Source organism: Triturus cristatus, chromosome 4_1, assembly GCF_964204655.1.
Source record: "Triturus cristatus chromosome 4_1, aTriCri1.1, whole genome shotgun sequence".
NCBI lineage: Eukaryota > Metazoa > Chordata > Amphibia > Caudata > Salamandridae > Triturus > Triturus cristatus.
In genome coordinates, this window is record NC_140585.1 from 667,075,481 (window position 1) to 667,097,173 (window position 21,693).

General features: G+C 40.8%; 1 protein-coding gene across 16 annotated transcripts in view; it reads right to left on the reverse strand.

Moving 5' to 3' along the window:
• The window catches only part of NRCAM (neuronal cell adhesion molecule), a 971,555-nt gene that overhangs the window by 191,922 nt on the left and 757,940 nt on the right, over positions 1-21,693 (reverse strand). For 14 of the 16 annotated variants that reach the window (XM_085653084.1, XM_085653089.1, XM_085653099.1 and 11 more), the window contains 4 exons: positions 11,989-12,159; positions 10,970-11,026; positions 4,705-4,816; positions 3,587-3,771 (listed from right to left, as the gene is read on the reverse strand). In XM_085653084.1, the coding sequence (XP_085509210.1) occupies positions 3,587-3,771; positions 4,705-4,816; positions 10,970-11,026; positions 11,989-12,159 (525 nt within the window). The remainder of the gene's footprint in view (positions 1-3,586; positions 3,772-4,704; positions 4,817-10,969; positions 11,027-11,988; positions 12,160-21,693) is intronic. The other 2 variants (XM_085653092.1, XM_085653094.1) reach the window with 1 other exon arrangement.

Here is a 21,693-nt window from a genome sequence, read left to right on the forward strand (position 1 = left end):
CATTAAAAGAATATGTTCGTCCATTTAAGTTAGATCGAACAGGAATTTGTCCGTTCGATCATTCAACTCAACGTAAACATGTGGAAGCCTTCTTTGCCTAGTCAGAGGTTTCCCATAAAATAGTCACCATGACAGATCCAAGCAATATGTTTGACATCTTCAAGCTGGAGCTCCAGATCATGATTGTATGGCCTCCATTTGGGTTCAAACCATGAGTGACATGGAATGCATGTAGTTTGACCAGCAGGGCTCGCAATATTTCCTGAGAACCTGGAGCCACCCACACATTGGATTTGGCACTGTCTCAATGTCAATATATGTTGGTACAACCCACTGAAATGTAATTAAAAATGAAAGTCATTCCAGGTTGTTAGTAAAACCAATCCTTGAACCCTAAAAAATTACACTTAGAGCATATGCTGTTTCTGGATCATTTTAAAACCCTTTTTTGAACATTCAACTCTTGAAGCTGCATTTACATTTTTGGGGCTTTTTTTTATTATTCCATTGAAATCTTTTAATTGCTTGAAAATGCCCTTCATTTATTGTCTAACTACATTTTTATCTTTTTAAGTTAACTTCAGTGTGGAAGTTTGTTTCAGGCCTTTATTTTTTAACTCCATTATCCGGTTGTATGTCTATACATGTTGTGCAATATTATATTGAACAACTCATCCAATTTCATTGGGTACAGCCTTGCTATTCTAGGTCATCGACCTGTAGTTAGGACTGTGAGACACAGCTGATTCCTCAGATTTGACACTGATGGATGCAACATTTCCTGCTGGCTGTAACTCCAATTTAGCAGCATTTCTCAAGGCAATCTAATCTCCACCTAATTAAGGCATGGCTTCTAGCTTGTTGTCAGAGATATATTGTTTATGAAGTTATGATGGTACGATAGCAGTCTCATTGTATTATGTGTGACCTACGTGACCTGCACTGACTTTCGGTAGAGAAGCGAATTGCATTCAGGGCTCTCTGCAATGTTCATTAAGTCCTTTACTCAGCAAGCCCAGCATATATTAAAGCCATGTTCCAATGTTATTTATCAGCAAGAAATCTCTGCTGTGCAGCGCGAAATCAGGTAATTGTTCCCAGTGTCCATAGGAAGAAATGGGGAGGCAGAGCCTTCTTGGTTACGGCGGCAAGACTCTGGAACAGTCTGCCCCTGTATCTTTAGTGAATAAAGCTACATCTCCCTTTTAGAAAGATGCTAAAAGCATGTTTTTATACTTAATAAGGCATAGGAGAACTGGGAATCATTTTTCCCTTCTTTCTGTTCCTGCCGAGTGGCATGGCAAGACTATAGCGCCTAAACGTCTATGGGCATTTGCTGCACTTTAGGAATCCCGGTCATATCATATCATTTCATGATTGGAGGTCCAAGAGATTTGCAATGTATATGGATGAAAAGAATTGAGATGAATTGTATTAGGCTAAGATATAGAATACGTTTGCACCTTCACAGGAAAAATGTGCCCATATTTACTGCACTTCAGCCTCAAAAATGCTATCAAATTTAGATTAGCTCCTGCACTGGAGGACTACATTGGGTTGGCACTCACAGCCCAGTCAGTCTACTGCGAGATCATCAGATGGCAGCTGCCCATCTGTATTGAAGCAGAAATCAAATTACATGTTCTAGACTTGTCTTGAATTTAGAGAAGATCAGAGTCCCAGAACAAAGCACTTTCACAATTCAACAATTAACGCTGAAAAATAAAATGGAGATAGATATCATGCACATATCTCCCATAGTTTCACTGAAGCTTCCCGTTTAGAAAATGCAATTGCGAAATATCTTCTGGCACTAGACTATTGTTGGTTTAAACAGTGTGTGGGGTGCTTATTAGATTTTTCAATGGGTATGAGTGGGTCTTGGTCTGCTTATGAGTGCACCTGGCGCCTCTATGACAGAGGAGAAAGTATAGGTAGGGTTGTACGATGAGTTACAGAACCCTCAGCTAACCCACCAACCAATCTAACAAGCCACTAACAGAGGGCTACCCCTCCAGCTGTAGCTGATGCTTCTTTCAGCCAGTCAGGTCTTTTCCCATCAGAACTACATTTGCCTAACAGGCAGAAATTATGCAAAACCAAACAGTTTTGTAACTGAATTTAAATTGGACCTGTAGATAGGGTTGTCTGATTAATTCATGTCTCTGGTCTGCTTCTATTCCAGTCCTGGGCTGCCTTTTAAAAAAACTGCTGCAGACTCCGTGAGGAGTTGTCCCGTTTCCTTTCGGTTGAATAAATTGGACGAACTGTCTTGTAAATAATGTATGGTCAAAGCAAATGAATTGACTAGAAAAGTTGCATCCCAGTGACATAGAACTACTTGGTACAACTGCTTCTGGATTATCAGTTTGTTCCTTAGTTCTCCATCCTCATTCAAAGCTCACCCCCATCCAATAACCAGAATGAAAGGATTTTATACAACAACCACAAAAAGCCCATTGCAGTGCACAGGTGCTGCACTTCACGAAGCATTTGGGTCAGGTTGAGTGAGATGCAGAAGGGTTGGTGGTAGAGGAGGTGCCAGATGAAAAAGAGGTTTCATAGTGCTGGGGATTGAGTTTAGGCAGGTGAGAGGGAGAGGGTAACTACTGCAAAAAGATGGATAGAAAAAAGAGACTGTACAGTGACATCAGAGGGAGACAGGCCTAAGATATATTATATAAACTCTTTTATGTGATGCAAGTAGGCACTAGCTCAAGATAGAGAAATTCAGCTTCCAGTTTGCATAATCACAGGCTTAGTGACTGCAATAGAGTTGTTTGAAATGTACACATTTTACTTTGCAATTTGGAAAATTGTTTCCGAAGCACCAAGTAGCTTTTGCAGCCACTTCCAAAATGCAAATCGGAGGCCTGAAAGATGCGTACCCCTCTTCTTCGTGAAGGGAAAGGAATGTATCAGTGCTTTATGGCCGCATACCATTGATCTGTTACTGACCCCGAGTTGTGTGGTCATAAATTTACAAAGGGTAAACAGTCCCAGTGGGGCACCGTCGCTTCTGGAGATCATTGTGGGCAGCCTTGGGTGGAACAGTGTGTGCCCCAGGGGCCACTAGATGCTCCTCCCGATGTCTTACCTGAATGAAAGCATTTAATTTTCAAACAGCACTTGTCCCTTTAAGGGACACACGCTGCATTAAAAAATATATTTTTCTTCAAAGAATGCAAACACGGAATAGTGGTCTGCTGTTCCTTCAAGCCCTTGCATTTTTAGGCTTTTTTGAGGGTCACGGAAAGCTTCTTCCTAATTAATATTTATTAGGTAGGAGTTTTTGTGAGCTACTAATTCACAATTTGCAATGGGATTGCTTTGGACATCAGTCACAAAGTTCAATAAAGTCCAGGTTGCAATGATCAGTGCAGTAGCAGACAAACAAGAGACATCACAGTTTAACAGGAGATAAGCATGCGTACACATTTGGAGTAACACTAACATTTAGGGCAAAGTGGACATCCGAATAACAAAACAATGTATTTTTGCCTTGTGCTAGAACTGGGTAGCAAATGTGACCTGATGATATTCTACCATTAAATGCTTAAAACAAGCCAATCAAAACAAATTGTACCTTTAACCAGGACAGTAAAAATGTGGTGTGTGGACCCCAGGGAATTCTTGGCTGTGCACTTGTAATTTCCTGAGTCTGCCTGTGAGACATCAATTATTTTTAGCGTTTTGCCAAAATTTTCGTAGAATGTCCTTTTGTTGGGCAATTCTCCAGCTTCTTTACTCCAGAGGATCTCTGGGGTCGGCCTACAAACATAAGAAAATACACTGCTGAATTAGACGAACCATAAAGAAAATATAAAAAAATGAAACGCGAGCACAAGGGAGACTCTAATGAGCCAGCTGCACGTTGTGTTTGCTGCAGGCATTACAAACTAAAAGTCTGTCTCTAGCAGATGACAGCTCCTTTTGGAGTTTTACCCTTTTTTTTAAAGAATTACGCAGCTCGTGTAAAAACGCTCACTGCCGTGCCATAGAAATGTACTTCACAATACCCAAAATTATGTTGTTTTATGCCCCAATATGAAGGGTTAAACTTCTACTTGGAGGTAATCAATGCACTAAATTAATTCCAAAGTCCAGGGTATCGGATTCCACTTCGTGCTATAATTCAACTCCAGAGCAAGTGTAACCAGGGCCTTAGGATATAAAATGGAACACAATTGTTTGTACAGGGAAGGTAAATTGTGGCATTGTTCAGACTGTATCACCTGCACCCATCGCAAAGAATATACATACATTGTTTCATGCTGCTGTCTAAATGTTTGCAATAACATTTTTATTAAATTTCCCAAAGGGTTCCTTTAGCGCCCAACACTTAAGCCAAGGAGCCAGAAGATACACCGTTATGGCTCCTTTCATTTTCGAAGTGCTTCAGACCTGAATATTTCTCAAATGTTCGGTCTGTGGAAAATTTGCAAACCCGGATTCAAAGACCTCCATGAATTACCAGTCCAGATATCTCTTTAGTTTTACTCTTTCCAGCCCACCCAATTTTTTTCCTGCTAATTTCTCGAAAACTACTAGACAGATTTTTGGTATGTCAACCTGTAAATTTAGAGTTGTACTTTATTGCTTTTAGGAGGGAGACTGGGCCCTGCAGCCTGTAGCTAGAGGTTTCTCAATTCCATTTAGAGTCTCAGGTTTTTAACAGTGAGCACAAAAATCCCAGTAACTCACAATCCTTCCGCTATGCACTCCAAAAGGAGCGCTTGCTTCCTCAGCACCGTTCTTTCCCTGCTGGTACGCAGTGGTGTTAAGAGAGTCGGGCGTCTTTCTCCTGTTGGACTATCTGCAAAAAAAGCACAGAAATATTTGTTAAGCAATTGTTATATTCACCCACAACCCTCCATTTTTTAAAAGGAAGCAAAAGAAAAATGAACCTAAAAAGATGTAATGCTGATGGTTCTATTTGAAATGTAGAAAAATCTATATGTCAATGAAGGCATGCAGAGAAAGTATTCCAAGTTGTACTGTGCTACTGTACCTAAGCTACTGTCAGAACACTTCTATCTCTGCAAGGTATCAGAACTTCATCAGCGGTGTAATGCAAGCCCCTGTAGCGCAGGGGCCCCGCAGCCCTTCGTGGGCCCCCAAACCCTTGAGGGGGCCACCATTCAGTCCAAAGCCAATTGATATATGTGAGATAGCGATAATTAGGGGCCGCTCATCACATTCTGCAGAAGTGCCCCATCATTTTGCGTTACGCCACTGAATTTCATTCATGATATATCACATCTATAATGACAAACCTATTTGCCAATCAAAACTAGTAGAAGAGTAGGATGGAGAGGGCTGGGGCTCAAATCTATGTTTCAAATGGACATCAAGTCAGTCAAGTTGTAGAGACACATGGAAGTTCTTGAAATCACTTCTAACATATCAAAACATTTTGGAATAATGAACGACTTTCAATTCATTCTATGTCCCAGCTTAAGGTATTTTAGTTTCATGTTCATAATAACATATGCTCCCGAGAACAGAGTGTTAAAGTTATTGTTCGATTTTCATGTTCACGAGGGGACTTTGTACTAGTTGATTTCTAAATAAAAGAGCAAGCCAACATTTTTATGCATCAATTCAATACATTCAAGTTGGTATCTTGAAAAATTGTAAATTAGGTATGTATCTGAATTTAATTTAGACCCACTTTCCTCCTACTTTTATTCTTCAACTTAGGTTCCACAAAACTGGTACACCACAAATCTATGAAGTCCTGATGCAACAGAAATGAGAGAGAGTATCTGAAAGAGTTGCCACATGACCTTCTTGAAGGCTGCTGTTTATATTGATGAATGATAGCCTGGGAAATTTGAAGTTTGGGACCAGTTGCGTGCCCAAATCAGAATCCAAAGACATTTGTGGGGTATGATCTTTCAATTGATGTCCTTGTGCCTTCTCGCGTGGGTTGAGCCTTACTTAGCTTTCGTGCGCTTTTGGCTCATTTTCAATTTCAGCTTACTGGAAGACTTTGAGAGGGAACAGGACTTCGCAATGGAACGGCCTCTTGAAAGAGATTGTGAGTGGCCCCATGCATTGGAATGGTAGCAGGACTTCCAACCACACCCTACTCTTCTGTTTGGTAATGTAGAGTTTTGTCTCCTGTTTCCAGATTGGCTTCAGGTGCATAAGGATACACTAATAGCACAACTTCAAGTTGTGACTGGAGGCCCAGCTCTAGAGACATGTTATGTGGATCTGTGACCAACCTCTGCTTCCAGCAGTCTTAGCATTTCTTGAATACGGTCATAATTGGGGGAGACACCGTTCTGACACAATGTAGAGGAAATCTGTAAGTCATCAGAAGACTGAAAGTTGAGACCACAACTACAGATCCAAATTGAAGGACATGGAAAGAAAGGAACTGACTTCAGCGAGCAGGGTGGCGCTTAGATGCATCTCAGCTCCGTAGCTTCCAGGGCAGTAGAGACTCACCACAGAGGCAGATGGCACCAACTATTGGCATGCAGGAGCAATGATATAAAATTCTACAGATCAACCCTGGCTCCTAGGGATAGCCAAAATGTGAGGAATTTGAAGTTAGTGTACAACAGAAAGATACAGTGTGCCCAAAATGTAATTCAGGCATGTTACTGTTGCTACTAACTCAGTCAAGCACCTGGTCTACATCTTATCTCAGCTCCTCTTGACTTAAATCTATTTATTTGTCTCTACAGCAAGCTACACCATGTATATCAAACCAATGAGGAACATATCTAAACAAACAACACTGGTTTGCATTGGTATTAAATCGTGGTCCCACTACTACAGCTAGTATTGATTGTGTTTATAAAACATTCTCAACTGCACCTCAATTTCTGAAAAACCTTTCCTTCAAATTCTGCTTAAAAACACAGAAGGCATTGCTAGATCCAAGGGAAGGGAATGCATAAGGCATATTTTTGATCCGGTTTAAAAGGGGCATGAACCCACATAATCTTTTGATTTGCACTTGCAAGAAAGTATGTAGGAACATAGAGAATGGAATACTAAGTTAGATACAATGATGAAGTTCCCAGCATATAGTTAAAAGCTAGGTCGTTCAGTCTATGTTGCATTAAATCTTCTGGTATTGCCACAGCTCAGATGGACTACTGCATTCTTTATTAATTGCAATTTATGAATTAGATATGTTTCTGATCCTGCTTGCATCATACTGCAGAGGTGTATACATGAACAGCTAGCAATTGCTTAGAAAAAGGCTTTATGTGTGCTAGATGAAAGAAGAGTAGTGTCCCTCAATTTGTGACAGTGAACAAAAAAACTTTTAAACACCACCCTAAATAAAAGCTCAGTGTAAATAAAGGCACCCAGAATATTTCAAGTTCTTCACTTCTCCAATGTCAGAAGCAATTGATCAAACAAATAGGATGGCTGCCTTCTGTTAATAGCCTCCAATCCTTATTGAAAAAAGGTTACTTCAGTGTTACCAGCATGTATGTCTAACCCGCTAGAAACTTCTGATCATAGAGAACTAACAGGGCAGCAGTGCAACCAAAAAGATATTGTATTCTTAATAAAATGTGAATATAGTAAGAATAGGATTCTTTACCAGTCGTGTCTAAAGTATGTCCAGTAGAGCCTGGTCAATGTCCGATTTTCAGGACAATCAATCACTATGAAGGTGAGTTCCCTTTAGATTCACTGAATGTATATTCAACATACAGCTATGCTGAATAAATGGTCCCATTATTGACCTACATTGGGCATTCTTGATTGATGCTATCATAAAGTGACCCAATAATGGCGCTCGAGGAGTAGCATACTAAAAAGTCACTCCATTAGTATCTTGTTATTCTGTGTAAAAGGCCACATTAAGTTCCAATAACACCAAGAAGAGAACTTGGCCCTCATCCTTCCATTAAAGAGCTTTCTGATAAAATCTAGCTACAGAGATGAGAATGGGATTTAAATAATAGATTTACTGAATTGCTCAGTTGCGCGAACTTGCTATTTTTCATGATCTACTACTCAACAGACAGCTAGCCGCCTTCCTCGAGACCAACGGATCCCTCGACCACTCGCAATCCGGCTTCCGAGCCAACCACAGCACGGAGACTGTCCTCATCGCAGCCACAGACGACATCAGATCCCTAATGGACAACGGGGAAACTGCGGCCCTCATCCTCCTGGACCTCTCCGCAGCGTTCGACACTGTCTGCCACTGCACCCTGGTACAGCGCCTGAACAACACCGGCATCCAGGAGAAGGCCCTGGAGTGGATCACCTCATTCCTCGCCGGAAGAACCCAGAGAGTCCGCCTCCCCCGTTCCGGTCAGCGCCCACCGAAGTCATCTGCGGCGTTCCACAAGGGTCATCGCTCAGCCCCACCCTCTTCAACGTCTACATGAGCCCCCTCGCAACCATCGCACGTCAACACAACCTTAAGATCATCACCTACGCCGACGACACCCAGCTGATCCTCTCCCTCACCAGCGACCCGGACGCCGCCAGAGCCAGCCTACACGAAGGGATGAAAGACGTCTCCGAATGGATGAAGAACAGCCGCCTGAAACTGAACTCAGACAAGACGGAGGTCCTCATCCTGGGATCATCACCCTCCGCCTGGGACGACTCCTGGTGGCCCCCCGCCCTGGGAGCCACCCCCAAGCCAACGGACCACGCACGCAACCTAGGCTTCATCCTGGACTCCTCCCTCTCGATGACCAGACAAGTCAACGCCGTCTCGTCTTCATGCTTCAACACCCTGCGCATGCTTCGAAAGATCTTCCGGTGGATCCCCACCGAGACCAGGAAGCCGGTCACCCAGGCCCTCGTCACCAGTCGGCTGGACTATGGGAACGCCCTCTACGCCGGCACCGCCGCCAAACTCCAGAAGAAACTCCCACGGATCCAGAACGCCTCAGCACGACTCATCCTGGACATCTCCCGACACAGCCACATCTCCGGACACCTGAGAGACCTGCACTGGCTCCCCATCAACAAAAGAATCACGTTCCGACTCCTCACCCACGCACACAAGGACCTCCACGACCTGGGCCCCAAGTTCCTCAACAGCCGCCTGACCTTCCACAAGCCCACCCGCCAGCTCCGCTCCGCCAGCCTCGCTCTCGCCACCGTCCCCCGCATCCGCAGAGCCACCGCCGGAGGAAGATCCTTCTCCTACCTGGCAGCCAAGACATGGAACTCCCTCCCCATCCACCTCTGGACAACGCAAGACCATCTCGCCTTCAGGAAGCAACTCAAGACCTGGCTGTTCGAGCAGTAGCGTCCCCCCCCCCCATCCCCCAGCGCCTTGAGACCCTCCGGGTGAGCAGTGCGCTATACAAATGCCTATGATTGATTGATTGAATGTATTAATCATTTATCAAGAGAATGTATGTAGACATAGTGCAGTGCTTCTAACCATTTCACATAGCAGAGTATTTCAGCAATTAGCTCTTAAAGGAATATCTCACTCTACCCTGTGCTGCATAGGTAACGGTGGGAGGGGCAATAGGATGTCCCAAGGATTGGTTGCAGGTGTCCTGACTGCACAGGCTGTCAAGTCAGACATTTGACACGTACTTCTATGCTATGAAGAATTGCCGTTTGCTGAGACAAGAGCTATCCTGTTCAACTTTACTGAGATTTGCGAATTTTAGACAATGGTTATTTCATAAACTTGCACCGGATTTAAAAAGGAGATTCATAAATGTGCACCCAGAAGATGACACCCTCATCTCTGTGCAGATTTACAAATGCACCACACAATTTACAAAGGTGTTTAAAGATAATACATGGAAACCTAGGGCAGTCACAGGCTTTCGGTCATACAACTGGAAAATGTGTGGGAATTCAAAGTGTGACTAGGAATTTCTGCAAAGTGCAAGTGCACTCTTTGTAAAACTATCGTGATTGTGAATGGAGGCATGGCATCACATTAAGAAATACAATTGTGCAAAAAATGTTCTTTCGTTTTTGTTATTATTGAGAAAAAAATATTTGTCTACAACGAGGAATTCACGTGTTCTACCCCACTACCAATTTCAGGGGGTTCTGAGACAGTTCCAAACCAGAAAAGGGATTTACTTCTGATTTTGACAACAGTAAATATTTCCAGGATGAGAATGGGTCAGACAAATCTTTGCATATATGAATGAGTGTAAACTTTCTTGACCTGTAACTTGCGCTTCCTAACTCTGAAGAGGGGTGTACTCATGTGCAGTATTACGCCTATTATGACTAAGTAATTCTCTAATATTTTTCATGTACAAAATTACAATGTACTGAAGCAAAAGGCAATGATTAACACAAACTATTAATTTTAAATACGAGTTTCTATATTTGACATGTAGCATCGCCTATTAAATAATCCTAGACTTTGGGGTCTGACACCTGAATGCAGAAAGCCGGAGGGAAATTAAGTGGTCAAAGAAATTTCAAACTTGTGTTATCATTTACAAATATTCACTTTTCTCTTAATGTTAGTAGACCATGACATTCCTCTCTCATATAGTACAAGAGTGATCACTTGAAAGAAGTGCAGAAAAAGAGGTCATGGAATTAAACACAAGAGCACCGACAAAGGTTGGTTGGGAAGCATAATTTAGAATAATTTGCATTCTTGAGCTAAAATATAAATTTCATTACACTTTCTAACACGTTTTTAACAGTACTTGATGGATTTCTATTAACTTACTTTTTAGGCGACATTTAGAACTCTGCAAAACAAATTTCTGAGGAATATCTTTAGATATCTGCACATGCCAAGGGGCACCAACGACAGCCTTCGTACCTGAAAGCTACATTGCCTCACAACAGTAGCAATGTTTTAAATTCTTGCACCCTTGAAAAGGGTAGTTAATACTAGTGTGGATGATGCCTGCATTAGGAAGCATAGAGAGTTACTATTGAAGAATGTTAAGCAGCAATGAGACGGATGAAGTTAGTGGACTAAGTTCTAGTGTTAAGGGGAATGTTGTTAGGGATCACCGCAACTCACCACCAAAAAACTCAGTGTCACTCATATTAGCTGCAATTGTTTCATTCAATGCATCCACTGAAATAAACAGAATATCATGAAGATTGTGCAGCACAAAGTAAGGAAAATTATTCAACATTTTTAAATTGTAACAACCACACTAATAACACTCCAGAATTTACATTATTACTTCATATTTCAATTTTGATTCGGTCCACTGTGATTGATTGTCATTGAATAGATATTCTAAGACATTTTATCATGCTTTAAAATCACAGGAATATTCTAGAATGTATTCTGATTTTTGTTATTATACTATGTAATGGATATTGTTTCCTATCTTGCTTAATTCAACCTACTCCAATTCTTTCATACTCTTCCTCCACTAACCCCACACCTGCTACCTTAAATCGCAAATAAATTATGCAACCACAATAAAACCTGGTTGGTTCCATTTAATGTTATTTTTATATTGGTTTCACTATTTAAACATATAGAAAATGCAAGTGGATTTTGGCCTGACATAATATTATACTAATATTAGAAATCAGTACCAATATAAGTTTTGTTAAATGCATTTCTGGAATACTCCTATGATTTTATAACAATTCTGCATAAAGCATCAAACAGCATCATTTTAGGTACATTGCATGTTGTGATTAATTAATGTTGATTTCAAGTATGCCCACCCTCCCACTCCTGAACATGTGCTGAACAGTGTTCTAATCTTCAAAACCCTTTTCCCCATTATCTGCTAGAGCAGATTTGAAATGCCAATATCTTAAAGCAAAGAAATGCATAGAAATCTGTTGTATCACCCCATATGGAAGCAATTAGTAATGGCACCCTTACTTTACATTACTTATATTATTCCCAACTGAAATGATGCTGAATATATATGTGCATCTCTTATATAGCTCATAGGAGAAGAATCATTACGGCACTGTTACGTGAGTACTGCATTGATGTTAAAAATCAACACTATTGCATTAAGTTAACCTAAGGCAAAGGAAAGAAACCACAAAAAAATGTATACCTACTTGATAACACTTTAACAGCAATGGGCTGTTTTTGTTGTATGGTCTGTGTATGATTAAATCTCGCAAAGCAAATGTAGTCATCACGGGTGTCACCGGGCTGCACATTCGAAAAATAAAGATCGCCATTTAGGCCTTGAGAAACTCTCTCATTCTGGGATAACCTTTGGAAAGCTAAATGACAAAAAACAGAGAGAAAAAACATCAACAAGGTGAGAGGGCATAAGATATATATAGATGTATCATTAGATATATCCATACCAGCATGTACCATCACCCTCAGGTAATGACAGTATTTCATACTGATTTTATTTTTAAGAACAGTGGTCCCTAGAGAAACAACAGTATAAAGGGGGGTAATGAATATAGACCCAGTCAGTACTATATTTGTATAACTTGTCCAGCCGGACAGTAGTCAGATATTTGATATTTTAAATTCGAATAGGAACAATACAGACATGACAATTTGTAAGTGGGAGACAAGCCTGCATCCAACTTACCAAGAGGGACAAACAAAGAAGAACACAAAAGCCTCAGGCAAAGCTGTAGGTTTGTTAAACACACAATTTTCAATGTAACAAACAAATTGCAAGAGAACAATGACAATTTAGAGCAGTGTATAAGTTATATCAGGTGTTGATGGCGTTTCGATCCATATATGCAATAAATGGATCACCATCAGGACAATTAGAATAAGCATGCCTGTGTGCAATTGCCTGTAATAAATATTGGCAACTCCCGCATGGATAGTAACAGATATAGAACTGAGGGCACGAATGGTGAACAGCCAGACCAAGAAAAATACAATCAGAGGTATAGGGGAACCGGACCGCTTAGTGCATGAACCGGACCGCTTAGTGCATCAAAGGCAATGGTGCGGCATTAATGAGACCCATCCAGTGATGGGAAGGTGCGATGGCTTGAGTATCCCATTGGGTGAGAGAGGGTGCAGGGCAAACCAAATTACATGCCTTTTGCTCAGAGATATGGCTAAAAGCTGTGTGCAGTGGACCCTGGAAAGATCAGAACATACCTGATGATCGTGTCCTATCAACAGAGCTCACTTCTCAGGACAAAGCATAAGGTTTATGTGTTTTGGGTCTAGATTAAGAGGGTGAAGGATATAAGTGAAGGCCACACCCTATGTCAGGAATTTTTATATCACTCATTGTTCTAAAAAAATCATTTGCATTAAGAAAAGTAGGATCAGCAGATTGCTTTTATTCGCGAAATACTCACTAATCATTCATGAGAAGACACATCAATGGGCAAGACATAGACCGGCATGGAAACTATGTAAACTGGGAAGTTGAAACTAGGAAGGACTCTTTGTAGCTGGGGCAAAGATATCTTAATACTTCTGGATCATAAGGGCCGAACACACTCGTACAATTATCACGTCCAGGGCTGAAGAGGCTGCATCAGTTAAACAAGGTAATTCAGATAGTATTAGATGCTTTGCACCAGCAATTGATGAGCCTACTACATTTCAAACCAGTGTGCACCTTTTTGTTTTTGCACTGCACTTTGCTGCTTTTTCCATTCCTCAGTTACCCACAGGAGTTAGGTTTCATTAGAATAACATCACCGCTGATGACACAACTCATATTCTCCCTCTCAGACAAGACCCACAACACAAGAAACATGTATGCATAACCAGATTCACTAACTGGATGAAAGCATACTGTTTCAAGCTCGACACCAACAAGACAAAAGTAGCGATCTTCTGCAAGAATACCTTGCAATGGGATTCCAATTGGTGGTCGGCCGAACTCTGACCAACGCCCACACCCAGCACCCACGCCAGAAACTTCAGAATCATCAACAGCAAACCAGACGTGAAAGCGTCAATGCGGCTACTGCCTCTGCATCCCTGAAGACGTTGAGGAAAATCTTCAAATGTCTCCCAAGGCACACCAGAAAAACCTCCACTCACACCCTAGTAACAAGTAAGTTGGACAACAGAACATCTTTACGCCGAGCAACTCACTAGAAGACTGTAAACCATCCAGAACTTGGCAGCCGGACTCATCCTCAACCTCCCACACAGAATTCAGATCACAACACATCTCAGGGAGCTCCACTGGTACTTACACCGGCTAGGAGGTTGCTGTCATAGGGATACAGAGCAGACCATCTTCACCCTGATAAACAATGACAAATCTGTTGTTCTGATATCCTGCATCCAGAGCCCAACTGGCAAATACAAAAACTGTATCCTATGGGCTCCCACGTAATGGATGTGAAGGGTGTATCACATAACAAATGATAATTAATCTCATCACTGAAGTGGGTCAACATTACTATGCCTCTGAGCCACAGGCACTGTATGAAGGGACTGGTTTTCATTCTGATTTTTATGCAGGTCCCCTAGAGCCTACATTGCCAAAGCCTATTATGCCACACACTGCTCCTATTTACCCTATCTTCACTGTATGGTTGTGCTCAAACGTTGTGCTCAAAATGGCAGAACGAAGGCCTTGGCTTTCAGCTATGCACTGTAGTTACGCCTCGATGACCTAACACGTTTGTTCAGTATTTGACCAGTCCACATTGGGCCCACAGCATACTGGGCCTGGGCCTGAGATTGACATTTCATGTCCAGGGCACATATGCAAAAGAGAGTAGCTTTCAACCATGACCCGCACCGAGTCCACCTCTCCAAGTATAAAAATATGAAACTTGAATTGAAGAATTTGATCTCTGTGCAGATGCCACATTTGGTGTAATATATCCAGATATATTTTCTGCAGTTTGTCCTGAAATTTGCTTTGGGAATTAATATGGAGAAATCCCGTTTGTGACCCCTATAACTTTGCTCTCCTGCATCACTCAATCTACAAAAAACTTTCAAGGGATGACCAAAAGAGAATTCCATTTTTCTTAATTTTGTTGAGATGCCATAGGGCACAAAAAATAAAAACAAATGCTTTTCCTAAAGCAGGCATCCCAGCGCCAGGGCCTATATACGCATTATTTGGGCTGTCTACACTTTTACTGAGATTGAGAAATATATTGATATCTCCATGCAATGTCCATAGGAATATAAAACTACAGCGATCTGTAAGAAAAGTCCCCCCCGTACAATTTTTCAATGTGTGCTGAAAAACTAGCAGTATAGGAAATAATTGTACTTTCCAATACATTAGTTATTTTTACACTATGATTAATAAACTCATTTCATGAGTCGTTCAGAAAATTCCTGTAGGTCATCAATAATTCTAAAAAGAATAAAATCATAAAGAATTGTAAATGCTGGATTATATGCTATTATTCTCGGTTTCTCACAAGCATGCCTTGGTCTATTTCAGTATTTTGGATTCATTGTGCACTGTCCTCTTCCTTACAACACTAATCGTTTTATTTGATTATGTGGGTGATAGCACGGAACAGATGTAATAAATACCTGAACCATAGGTCACAAACCCGAGATTATCTGATGTAAGTTCCACAGGATGCTTTGGGCTAATGCTAATTAAAGATTTTAAACTCTATGTTTTAGCAGGTTTATTAAAGATTGTATCACACCGGATTTGATGGTCACAAAATGATAGGATCTTTAATACATAAAGCAAAACCAACCCTGACAGAGGTTTTTATTAACAAGTGAAAGCTCATCTTGAAATACAGTTCCACAAGTAGGACATGCCCTCTATTCTGATAAATTAAGAATTCAGACATATTTAGAATTCTATGGTCCCAGGAACTGCAGTGCCCTTAAAGTTTTGAAGGTGATTGTTTACAATGCACACTTAAACACATGGTTATTGGATGATTGGATTGGATTTTTGTTAAAAGGCTAAATAATTTGATTAGCACTCCATAATTTCACAATGTATGCATACAACACAGATGCACATTTTCAAGTGGAATGCTAGTGCTGTGATACTAAAAAAGATAGAATAATATTACTACTGCTTCCCAAAGCATCATGGAAACCATTTCTTGATTCCATTAGGTCAGTTCCCAATTCAAGATTGAGGCAGTGGTTTGCTGATGCAACTTCCTGTTAAGGAAGTATATAAGGGATGTTTTTCTTCTTTTCCTGTGCGCTGCAACACCTATATCGCCTGCTGGTGTGTTTCTGTGCTCCTGTTGATTCTTAAACCTTGCTGGTGTTTTTCCTAGCACAAGCTGATTCTTTGGTCCTGCTGGTGTGATTCTTCAGTCCTGTTGGTGCCTACTATTCTGCTAGTTCCTTGTTCCTGACTAGTTCTTCTCCCCTGTTGGTGTCTTGCCACTCCCCTGTGTTCCTGGTGGAACTTCTGGGTCCAGTTCCTATCAGCTGGGCTCCATATCTCAAGTCTTCATCATCTGTAGCTTTGTCATCTTCTCCAGAGGTTTTTTCCCTTCGGGGTTTTTCCTCTTGGGGCTCCTTCTGGAAGGCACTATCTGCTTAGACCCTAAACAAGTCGGAATCATCATGGCTACCGGTAGGGGTCGCCCATATCTCTGGCAGAGAAGAATGGCTAAGATTTGGACTTTAAGATCATCATGCCATCTAAAGTCTCGGGCCAGAAGCTCCTTAAATGAATATCCAAAACACATAAAGTTACTTGGGGGAAAAAAGAACTTTGGCTGCTGTATAAACTGTAACAGAGAAGGTTAAGCACATAGGGGCATAGGTGAAGCATACTGCAAGCGTGCTGCGGTTACTGAAAAGGAACTTTCACTGAATGAAACTGTTTTAGTTCTAGGCATGATTGAAGGAAATAAATAATTAAATCTTAAGTTAGGGCAGGCATTATGCAGGTGAATTTGGCAGCCATTATATCAGGGAGCTCTTGGTGCAAAGCATGATATAAAGTCTTCATGGCTTCAAACTTGACTCTTTGGTGTGCAAGCAAGGAGCCAATGCAATTGTTTGAAAACTAGAGTAATATAGTGCCACCTAGGTACATTGGATACTAGCCGTGAGGCTGCACTTTGTACTAGCTGATGAGGATGTAGTGATTTTGTGAAAACAGCAAGCAGAGTACCATTCCAGTAATCAATGTGAGACTGAATAAGAGCGTTTATCACTGTTGAGTTGTGACAACTGTCCATTACAAATGTTTTTTAATTGAGAGAAGCAATTTTCTTTATATGAGGATCAAGTGATAGGTTGGAACCTAGAAAGATCCCAAACTTAACCACAGTAGATGAGATCAATAGAGGAGACTCCATTATGGGTGGCAAAATGAGCGCACTGAAAGTCACTGCTCCTTAAGAAATAATGAGAGGTTCAGGATTAGAAGAATTCAATCTAAACAAAATCTGTGCTATCCACCAGCGGGGGCAGGCCAAAATGGAAGCCGGGCTGTATTCAAAGAGAAAGATCAGTTGCGTGTCATCTATATACATATACAAATGTGCCCAGTCTTAGATAACAGTTGGGCCGCAGGATGCATGTCAAAACAATAGAGCCCTGGGGGACACTACAATTGAGACCTCTAGGCTTCTACTCACAGAGTGGAGTTACTACAATTTGGTACGAGTCAGGGGGGTAGGAAGAGAACCACAAGGGTGTGAAATTCTTATTTCTTCAAGCCTGTAATTAAAGCTGGATGGACTATGGTGGTGAATGCAGCTGACAGGCCCAATACAAGGGGTGCTGCCACCAAATTATCCACAAGTTGGTGGACATCATTATCCACCAATACACCTATACCTCAATACTCCTGGCTGGTTGAAACCTGGCTTAAGAGGTTCAAGAAGAGCATATAATTACCATTGTTGCAATTGGTTGAACACAAATTGTTCAATCAATTTTGACCAATAAGGGAGAAGATATATTGATGATCTGCACCAGGTGTTTAAGAGTGGCTTCGCCTTAGCCATTTTCCACACAATAGGAACAACAATTGATGTTAGTGACTGGTTAAAAAGTCTACATAACTCTTCAATTCAGCAAAGCTGTGGCCTGGCCACGATCAAGAGGAGACCCAGATAGTCTTCATTGTCGAATAATTGTTATCAGATCATCATTCGTGATACAAGCTGTAGAACCTTGGCCCTATATTTTACCTGTCATATTAACTTTTCTTTCATTTTGTTTGTCTGACTTCACTGTGCCTCTGAACTGACCTAACTATACCCCACTTAGAGTTCATATACAGTACATACCCCTAATACTTCAAACTACCTGTCAAAACCTATCCTTCCCAATATTAGGTACCATTACTGCAGCAATGATCACCAAAGTTAGTAAGCAACATATTCCATAGATGTGATCTCAAAAACTGGGTATCCAACTTGCCTGAGACCATCCTAAAGCTTTTTCACAACATGAAATGCATCAATGGTGTAGGTGTGTAACTCTAATGCTTCCTGAGCAACTACAACCTTCACTAAGCACTGTGGTGTGGGTTTCTATAAGCCTATGGTAGTTGTTCATAATGCATGTAGAGATATATTTATTTTATTAGAGTTTTTGCAAAAACACTACTAGTCAGCAGCTAGTGGCCATAAAGAGTTTTGAGATATTGGGACATATAAGTAGGAGCGATAAAGTGCATTTGCAATATGCTGGTAGTGGAAAGCTTGCCATTCGACAGGCAGTAATGGAGTATACTGGCAGGGATCCATGGTTGAATTTGTACCAAATCAATTACAAAGCCTTGAAGAAGAGCAAAAGTAACAAGACTGAGTGAAGAAGGCAACACCAATCTTAGATGTGTGACCAAGGAGCATATAGGATCAAACTTAGCAGGACTGTAGACAAAGTTTAGAATATATAGAATTATGGATGGATATTACAAATACACTTGTACATTTACATTCATACACATTTTACATTGCACCTAAAATGTAATGTTGGTCAGACAATTATCTAACAAATTTAAAAATTAAATCATACAATTATATGCAATAGTTAAAAAACTTATATTTTAATCTAGGTCCGAGAGGGCAGACCCAAGGAAATTTTTAGGATATCCATGTTCGAAAAATGTACATACTATGAATCCAAAAAGAAAATTATGAGATGAGGGCCTCCTCACGAGTACTCTGATTACTTCTGAAGTGTAGCAATACCTGTTACTGTAAATATTAGTTATGTGTTTTTTTCACACTGGTGTATTCTAGGGGCAGAAGGAAAGAACATCTCATGGATACGTTTCGGCCGATAAAACCTGTCAATATTTAGCATGGGAAAAGTACCAGGGCACACAAATGTTTGTGCTGTAAGCCACTAAATCTGCATGTTTTGCCCCAATTTGCAAGCAAAAGTCGGAATAGGATATAATTGTCCCATACAATATATTCCATACACTTCAGTGTGGGTTTCTATCATGAGCTGTGGTTATCAGAAATAAAACCGAGCCACTAGTAATGAGGACTTTATGGTTATACTAAAAAATGAGCATGGATCCAGACATCCTAACCTACTTTGGAGACCCCAGTCTAAAGGTATATTTTTGATGACAAAGGTAAATGACATATGTGCCAGAATTGCTACTTTTCTGCATTTGAACTTTTTCTAGCGTTACAACTATGACAAAATGTGTCTATAATGCACCCTTAAAATATTGCATACTGTTTTTAATTTTTTTAATGGACATATGCTTAGGTTTCTTGTGCCAGATGCCATCACTACCAGCATAAAATAATTGCTGGTATTGTATACTCAGACATCCATCCTTAGCTCCAGGACATTCCATTTCAGGGTAGCAGAGCACTTTTTTTTACATTCATTCATTCCTTTAGAAGGAAGCTGAGTCCGCTGAAATGGCTTATCGGTGCTTGGTACTGTTAAATGTGCATTTGGAATGCATATGGGTCTGAGTTAGGGAGGGTTGTGATGGGAGAGTGTTTGTTTTCAATGGTGTTTGCGAATCATTTGCAGATGTCCTTGGTTTTGTGTCTCAGGAGGTCATTCACTTTGATGCACAGCTGTTGTAAAAGCAATATCCTAGGAAGTGAACCTAAGGGTGCTTGAAGGGACATATCCATTTGAACCAAGTGCCTGTGTTTGTTTTTCCCTCTGGATATTTTACATTGCAATCCTAAAAAGATTTGCATGTGTTTGGAAGGGATGCCTTTTACCACCCTGCAAGTAAAAAAAAAAAATTGTTTATCTTTCATAATGATTGTCCTGAAAAGGTTAACATAAGTTATCCTAATGTGTAATAGGTAAATCAAGATGGTTTCACAAAATAGATGCTGCAAAAGAATTCAGACCGTACACTAAGCAGAAAAGGTAGGTTTATAACCAAGATAGTGGACCAACTAGGGTAGTTTTGAGTTTTACAGAGCTAGAGAACTGCTATACAATGGTGATATTCCCACCCAGCCGAACTCATAGTTATCCAATCCCATTTGGAGGTGGGGACATCACTGGGTTTCTGTATACAAAATCTCAGTCTATGTGTCAGGAATCTTGCGCTTTCGCTAGGGAACGTGTCAACAGAAGGCAGGTTAGATAAACCCGCCTCATGCAAGCTAGGAACTGTGGCCTTTCAGTGAGTAAAGGATTGTCAGTATTCGGAAAGCATTCAATATAGCCTGAAAGTGGTCAAATATCCAGTTTTTTACAGGCTGAATCAAGTTTAAGAACATTATTGGTCTAAATCCCGTGAGATCACATAGAATCTTGAAATTTAATAAAAAAGAGTAAATCTTGGGGGCCATTGTAGACTATTTAATGGGACGGCACACATGATGCAATTATTAGTTTCTGAGATTTCTGAAGGGGAGCTGCTGGAAGAGAGACGTTTTGAGCACAATTAAAGAAGATTACAGAACGGGGTAACATTGCTTTTTGAAGTCTTCAGGAGTGGCATTTTAAGAGTATTGCTGAATGGGTGCCTCTAGAAGTATTAAACTATTAAGCTAGAAACAACTTTTAGTAACGTGCCAGTGGCGCAGCTTAAGATTTCGTAGAAAATGTCTGAATAATGCTTTCATTGCAAGGGTATTTGTAAAAAGAATCACATTTCTTTTGAATACCATTGAGTGGAACTGAGCAGCAACAATGTGATGGTATATGTTCAACAGTTGTGAGGAATAATCTGGGTAATTTTGAATTCTACAACAAGAAAAAAGGCAACAGTATGTGAACTTGAAAGAACCTTGAAACCACTGATGTAATCTCACCTAGAGTAGACAGTAAGTGTGGGTTATGTTATGAGTAAGGCCACTTTAATAATATGATCAGAGTGAAAACAGAACTCTAGCAGGGTATCCCTATCACTTTACATGTTTTCAAAGAGGTTACACTGTGAGACAACAGTAGGAGAATATTGTACAGTAGAGAGAATGCACACTGTTAAGACTCTAAACTGAAGGTTTTTCTTTTCAGGTAACAAATTGTACTACTTTGTACTACATTGTTGGGTGCAGGTCCCAGTGAAGGGCCTATCACTGAAAATCCTTCTTCACCTTGTCTTCTAGAGCTCCCTCCTGCAGTACCCTCCCTACATCCTTCCCATCATTTAGCCACACAGACTCTGGAGTACTTCACACTGCAGAGTCAGTGCTGCTTAAAGGTGAGCTTTGAAAAGTACAGTTCCTGAGAACTGAGAGTGCTGCTGGATGTAAACCCTTGAGCAGATGGTTCATAGACCGCTGGAATTCTGGGCCAGAATGGCAGTTACTCTGCCCCATTAAGGGCAAGGCTCACATCACTGTTTCTTCTGCACTAGGGCCGCCATGTGAGTAGTAGTCGTCGAACAAAGGAAAGTTTTTAAATGCCTCTTACATGAAGGGAACAAACCACCCACGCATCGT